The following is a 7417-nucleotide window of genomic DNA, read 5'->3' on the forward strand; positions in this document are numbered from 1 at the left end:
GGTGATGCTCTCCCAAGCTTCCGGGTATAAGGAAATTCGACCCCCGACTGGCTCCGGATAAGCACAGTCGGGCACACCCTCAGGAATGAGAGTATGGAGAGCCACGAAAGGAGTCGCGGTCTCCCGAATTGTAACCCTCTGGAGGGGGGGGTTCACCTTCTGCGGCAAGAAAGAACCTCTGATTTCTTGAACAACATCTTCCCCCCTCACTGGGCCTTGGGATAAGGCCTAGAAGGAAGGAAAAAACGGACCCCGACGGCAGACAGGGTCTTTCCTTCTTGCTTGCACCTGATGAGCGTGTCTTTCACTTTGGTCCCAAACAAGGAGGAACAGTCAAATGGGGCATCAGTGAAGGAAGACTTGAAGGCCTCCACGAAGTGACACAGGCGTAGCCAGGCCTGCCTTCTAAGGGTGACCCCTGAGCTCGCCGCCCTACTCGCTCCTTTGGCCGCATATGAAATGAGCTGCATGGACGAGTTAGTGATGGAGTTGAGGATAGAAACCTGTGCGTTAACCGTCTGAGCTACCGCCTCAGGTATGTTACCCGTAAAAGTATCTCCCAGTTCTTTGAGGAGATCTCTCTGGAGCAGAGTGAAGTGAGATAAATAATTCAGTGACCGTAAGGTGAAGGTTGCTGAAGATAGGGTACGCTTCCCGTACCGGTCCATGGTCCTAGACTCCTTGTTAGGAGGATGAACCAATGAGGAAGATTCTGCAGCTTCCTTCTGGGTGGCTGCCGACACCACCGTGGCATCTACCGGGACTCCTTTTGATAGAAACTCTTTTCCCTGGGGTGCGGACAGGAACTTGTTGGGGCGCTTGGGCACGGGCTCTACAGATTCCGGATTTTCCCACACTCTTCGACAAATGAGGTCAAGCAGTTCGAAGGGTGGAGACACCCAAGAGGCGGAAGGTTGAGCGCCAAAAGCCTTAAGGAATACTGACTCCTCCTCCTCGGAAGGAGTTTTGGAAGGCCAGCCTCCTCTTTGTTTCAGTATCTCCAGGATATCGGAGAAGGAAACATCATCAGAGGAAGACTTGGGGGACCGTTCCGATACTTGAGGTCAGTATCGGAGGTGAGAGACTCATCCTGGGATTCTATGTGCTTCCTCTTGCACAATTTCTTTCTAGGGGGCTCCTCAGGCAAAGACTCTGGAAGACCCTCAGAAGGTTGGGGACCACTCGTGGGGGTGTCCTTAGGGCCTGGCGCTCTGCTGTCTAAGGACACGTGAGTGTCAGAGGCTCTCGCCGAGGTGGTAGGATACGGAATGACCGACCCGGGTGATGTAGCTGACGATCTTGCCAGCGCGCTCCGCATGGTCTCGAAGGCAGTTCCTCCCGGCTCCGAGAACCGACCGGCCTCTGAGGCCACGACTGGGATCCCCCGAGCCGATGCACCAAGTGGAAGACTCTGAACCGACAGCTGTCCCGACGTACCCCCCTCGAGCCCGACCGAAGAGACCAGAGTCTCGAACCCTGTGGATGGAACCGACAAGGTCAGAGCTGAAGTCAGCACTGATAAACCCAAAGGGGGGTATCGGAGTCGGCCCAGGAACATCACTCGGAGTGGAGCATACCGGCTTCGACGACAAGGAAGTGCTCGGAGGAGGAATCATCGAAACGGACATGGTAACTGGCTCCACAGCCGAGTGGGTCGGATCCAAAAACAATTTGGCCAACACCGGCGATTGCAGGAGCCTCTGCACTACCCTGTCAACATCCAAATCAGAAAGCCAGGAGGATTTGGAGGAGATAGATGGAGACTGGGATCTCTTGTCCGTTGAACCAAGTCTGACACTGGGCGATCAGCTCCGAATGGGCTCAAGGATAATTGGAGCCAAAGTTGATTCGGTTAATACAGATACCTCCTGCGGCCCTGAAGACAGTGGAGCCGAGGAGGTAGAGTCCAAAACTGTAATCTTCTCCGGGGGCTCTGAAGTAGCAGATGGAGCCGGAGACCTTTTCTTGGACTTGGAAGCTTTAGACTTAGTACTAGAAGCCGAATCAATAGCTTCCTCAAAAGATGGTTTTAAAAATCCTTTTAAAATTAACTTGTTTTTTCTCTCCTGGAGCATCCTAGGACTGAACGCGTGGCAAAAGCTACACGACTCTTGTAAATGGATGGCTCCGAGGCAGTAGACACACACAGAATGTCCATCCGTGATGGAGATTTTATATCCACATTTGGAACATTTCTTAAAGCCAGAAGGCTTATGTTCCTTCTGATCTTTGGACATTTTACAATGAACGGTAAAGGAAGCCTAGATGTAACTCGCAAAAAATGGCGGGAAACACCACACAATTTTGAACACCAGGTACTAAAACCAACAGGCACACTGAAAACCTATAATCTAAACGGTTCACACAACAAGACACAGCGGGAAAACAATACTAGTCACACACAAGAACTTCTAATTGAAAAGGTTCTTCAGGAAACACAAGACCAAAGGTTAATTGAATGACAGAGGGGAGGACAAGGTCCTCTAACTAAAACGGGCCTAGCCCGCTGGAACAGGAGGGATACCAAACAACTAACACAAGCACTGAAACACACACACAAATAAGCGATCAGCAAGAATAGCTATTAAAATAGCTTTTGGGTTTGCATAAACAATTTTCTCAAAGAGAAATAGTAAAAAAGAGGGTACTTAGCCACAGCCAAGTGAGACCACGTCCAAGCTATACAAGCAGCAAACGAGATCTGGGGATAGGGAGCAGTGCACCATGGGATACCCTCTTAGCCCAGCCAGTGAGAGACTTTGAGCTAGTAAAAATTGGCCGAGTCGAAGCCGATATTCGGCTGCAAACCCACAGGTAAGAATGTAGGCGAGATAGGACTACATAACATCTCATGTTCATTGTATTTTTATATTCACTTTTTGCGTACATACTTTTCAGCATATTAAAAATATTCACTTTATCCAACCATTAAGCCTGCATTCCTTTCACTACTCTTATTTCTGCATCATTTTCATCTCCTCAACATTCCTTTCTTCACCGTCACTCTGATCCTCACTGAGGAGGTATTAATCACAAGTAATCCACTTAAGGGTACGCATCTGGTTCTTTCCTCTATTTAATGAACCCCCCCAATTGCTTTACTTTCCTAACACCAAACACATCATCTAAGGTTGGTCTGATCCATGAAATCCATTTTCTGGTTATCACTTTTTTGCATGCTAACATAACTAAACTTAATAAGGCCTTATTAGGTCGTTACACTGCAAAAAATTTCCACCTTAGCAGCATCAGCTCTTTAGTGACTTCTATCTATGCTGATTTTGCACTGCATCTTTAAACTCTTAAATTTCATCTATCAGCTGGTTTACAGGATTAAAGAGCAATTAACAAGCTGTTTCCAATTGTCCAGTGGGTGCATGGTTTGACTCCCTCAGCCTCCACTGCTTAACTGTGTGACTCTGAGCAAGTCAGTTAACCAGACATTTCTACCGGGCTGAGCACAAAAAATGTCCATGAAGATTAATGCTCTAGCCTGTTAAACAAATATATATAAACAAATACACAAACTCGGTCAACTCTGTTCTTTTTGGGAGTGTGCATTCTCCCAGTTTCTTCTCTCCACACATCTGCAACAGCTGCATTCAAACACAGGGAAGATCTTTTGCAACAGAGTATGGCTATAAAAATATCTATGTAAGTATTTCCATGAAACATATGCTAAACCATCTTGACTTAGTTACACACTCAGAAGTCCTGTCTCATCAACATTTTCCATTTTGTCCACCCAACCTTTTCTCCCAGTCCTGCCCAAGTTTGTATGATTCATTTTTATATCTGTTCTGCATAATTTTATAATTTCTACTAATTATCCTCTTTTTATAACCTATTCTCACCTCCACAAAATATTCAACCAGGGCAGCCACTCACTGACCCTCTGACTATATATTCTGCTACTGGTAAGAAAATCTATCTGAATTATGTAATCCAAACTTTTTATTTTTTTTTTTAACATCCCCCATTCTCTTTCTTCACCCTTGTGGTAATTTGTTCCTAATAATTAAATTCTTTAGCTAACTTTCTCCAACTACTTCCTGTTTCATGCCTACTCTCTGTCTGTATTGGAAAAAATCTCTTTACTCCATCCCTTCAATAACTTATTTTGCCTTTGAGCCTTCGTATATTCTCATAATTAACCCTATTATTCTATCAGAGACTGCAAAAGCTGCAATCATCCAATTCATAGATCCCCAGCTGACCATCAAAACCCACCAACCACCATTTTCTTAAACCATTCACCCTGAATCATCACTGTTCTTTTAATGCTGTCAAACGTTTGCCTCTCCTCCACAAAACCATACTGATCCATATCTAGCAATTTTGGCAATACCTTTGCCATTCTCGTATCACAAACAGTTTGTAAACATGATTTAAAACTTTGGGGTAATACAGCCAGATCAGCTTTCTTCCAACATTCTGGTACCCCCTTCCACCTTTTAAAATACTGTTGAACAAACCCTGCCAGATCTTTATCACTGTCTTCCTTCCTACTTTCCACAGAAATATCACTTCTTCCAGAAGACTCCCGTATTAATTATACATCACCATTTTATCTCATCTCTTTACTTGTTGAGCTTCATTCTTCCTCTAACCTTGGCATAATTAAACATGCCATATATAGCTCACTTTGTGCTGACATAGGAAAACGAAACCCTGACTATGAACCAGGTGACCAGTGTCTGCTTAGCTACTCAGGAGCCAGAAGAGAGCAAGCCCCACACCCCAGCTTATATATACCAAATTTGAGATCACCAAACCTCGGAGAAAAGGGAATATTCTGAGAAATGGCATCTCATACTTACTACATACAACTCCAATCTTCTGGCCGTTCAATCTCTGCAGTTTGGGACTTGCTCTAGCAGGTCCCAACATTTCAGATGTTTATCGACAATACTATATCAGTGCAGTATATTTTTAAAGTGCCTTGCATTCTAGTACCTTCAGTTATAACACATTCAACATAACGTTGTATTAACTGTGCAAATTACAGCACTACAAAAGATTTCCTTCACCCAAAGAAACTAAATATTAAAAAAGGATTGCAATTTTTGTCTAAGTTTTGATCTCCACAGGAGTGGTGGATACACTTAATTCACAGCAACTCTTCATTGTCGCACCAGTCACACTTAACAAACAGCTCACGATGTGGCATGCATGCAAATTAAACATCAAAATATCTAGTCACTGCAAATTTCTGTTAGTATATTCCTGCTATTTCATTACATTTGATTTGTTCACATGGAATCATGTTTATTTTCTTTAAGACCACATTCAATAATTTGTTCAAACTACACAATTCTAGTAAACTGCAAGCATTTCACATCATTAGTATTAAAACTCATGCTAAGAAAGAATGCCTCCAGCAAAACCAACATTCAAAAGCATTGCACAGAGGCAGACATTTGCTTAGCTGACACCATGTGAATAACAACTTGGCCTGAAAGTGAGATAACACACACAGAAGAACACTCAAATAATACTTCCTATCACAGCCTGGTTCAGTTTTTCAATACATTCCATTTTACATAAAAACAGTTCCTTCTGACATTAGAATCCTATCACCAGAGTTAACAATAAATGACAAAGCAGGAAATAATCAGCAGTACTAAGGGAAAGAAAATATTCTTACCATTCAAAGCAGGATCACTTATCTCGGATACTTTTCTTGGAGCTGACACAACTACATCTCCTGGCACTCTGGGACTCTCTACATACTTAGGCTTTCTGATTGGACCTGCAAAGGGAAAGAAAATAACCAAGTTAGCTTTTTCCACACTGGATTTAAACACTGTTTAATAATCAGGAGACATATGACATAAAAGTCAGTAAAGACCACCCCCAGGAAAAATCTGAATAAACAGAACTGATGCGGTGCTCAAATATGTAGTAAAACAAATAGTATGTTACAGTCCACTGTGAAAATAATTTTCTCTGGTAAAACTACCACAGATCAATTGGTTTAAGGTGGAATTTGCAGAGTGAAATGTGTTTTTTTTCAGAAAAGACAATAAAATACATTCAAACCAGGATGCTATATTTTTCTGGTCTTACCTCCTACCTATAGTACAATTTAAGTATTTTTAGCTTTCTGCGGTAGAACACAGTATTTTTAGTTTATCATTTAGTAACAGCACTATAAAATCAACTTCATATATATAATTTCTCAAATGACTTTGCTTTACATTAAGGAATATGCTTATCCTTGTGTAAGTATATACTTATCAGTTTCCCAGAAAAGTATCCAAACAAGCTGCATCCAAAAAAATGATTTAAATTGTTGTTGTTCATGCTGCTGAAATAAACACCGTTTTCAGATTTCCTACATATAGGAAAATAAATATACCCTGTCAAGGCTGGCAAACAGAAGTTAATGCTGTGTGCTACTTAGAAATAGTTTGTTTCGACACTGGCAAAGATTAAGCTCAATGTGTATGACTCACGTATGTCTATGTGTGTGTATATAGAGTGGATAAAAGGTTTACATACCCCTGTTAAAATGCCAGGTTTTTGTGATATAAAGAAATGAGACCACAATAAATCATTTCAAAACTTTTCTCACCATTAATGTGACCTATAACCTGTACAATTCAACTGAAAAACAAATCTCTTAAGGGAAAAAAAAAAAAAAAAGAAATATATATATATATATATATATATATATATATATATAAAAAAATACAATACGCTTGTTGCATAAGTGTGCACACCCTTAAACTAATACTTTGTGTGTGAAACTTTGTGTGTGAACATGCCTTAAACTAATACTTTGTTGAAGCACCTTTTCATTTACATTCAGTCTTCTTGGGTACACACCTTCCATCAATTAATGAGACTCTGATTAACACTAAATAAAGTTCAGCTGTCCTAGTAGGATTTTCCTGACATTTACTCAGTTGCCTGCTACAGCAAAAGCCATGGTTCACAGAAAGCTTACAAAGCATCAAAGGGATCTCATTGTTGAAAGGTATCAGTCAGAAGAAGGGTACAAAAAAGTTTCCACAGCATTGGATACAACATGGAACACAGTGAAGACAGTCATCAAAAAGTGGAGAAAATATGGGATGACAAGGACGTTGCAAAGAACTGGATGTCTCTCCAAAATTGATGAAAAGACAAGATGGAAACTGGTCAGGGAGGCTGCCAAGAGTCCTACAGCAACACTGAAGGAGCTGCAGGAATTTCTGGCAGTACTAGTTGTGTACTACATGTGACAACAATCTCCCGTATTCGCCATATGTCTGGACTATAGGGTACGGTTGCAAGACGGAAGCCTTTTTTTACACAGAAAAATATCCAGGCCCAGCTAAAATGTACAAAATAATACATTAAGTCTCCCAAAAGCATGTGGGAAAATGTGCTATGGTCTGATGAGACCAAGGTTGAACTTTTTGGCCACAAT

At 41.8% G+C, this 7417-nt stretch overlaps 1 protein-coding gene across 2 annotated transcripts in view; it reads right to left on the minus strand.

Annotated features, from left to right (window-relative positions):
- TANC1 (tetratricopeptide repeat, ankyrin repeat and coiled-coil containing 1) overlaps positions 1-7417 on the minus strand; it is a 3647153-nt gene that overhangs the window by 1862189 nt on the left and 1777547 nt on the right. For both annotated transcript variants that reach the window (XM_044074752.1, XM_044074753.1), the window contains exon 7: positions 5648-5752. In XM_044074752.1, coding sequence (XP_043930687.1) covers positions 5648-5752 — 105 coding nt within the window. The remainder of the gene's footprint in view (positions 1-5647; positions 5753-7417) is intronic.

Source organism: Protopterus annectens, chromosome 6.part0 (assembly GCF_019279795.1).
Source record: "Protopterus annectens isolate FY-2018-M chromosome 6.part0, PAN1.0, whole genome shotgun sequence".
In the NCBI taxonomy this organism is placed as follows: domain Eukaryota; kingdom Metazoa; phylum Chordata; order Ceratodontiformes; family Protopteridae; genus Protopterus; species Protopterus annectens.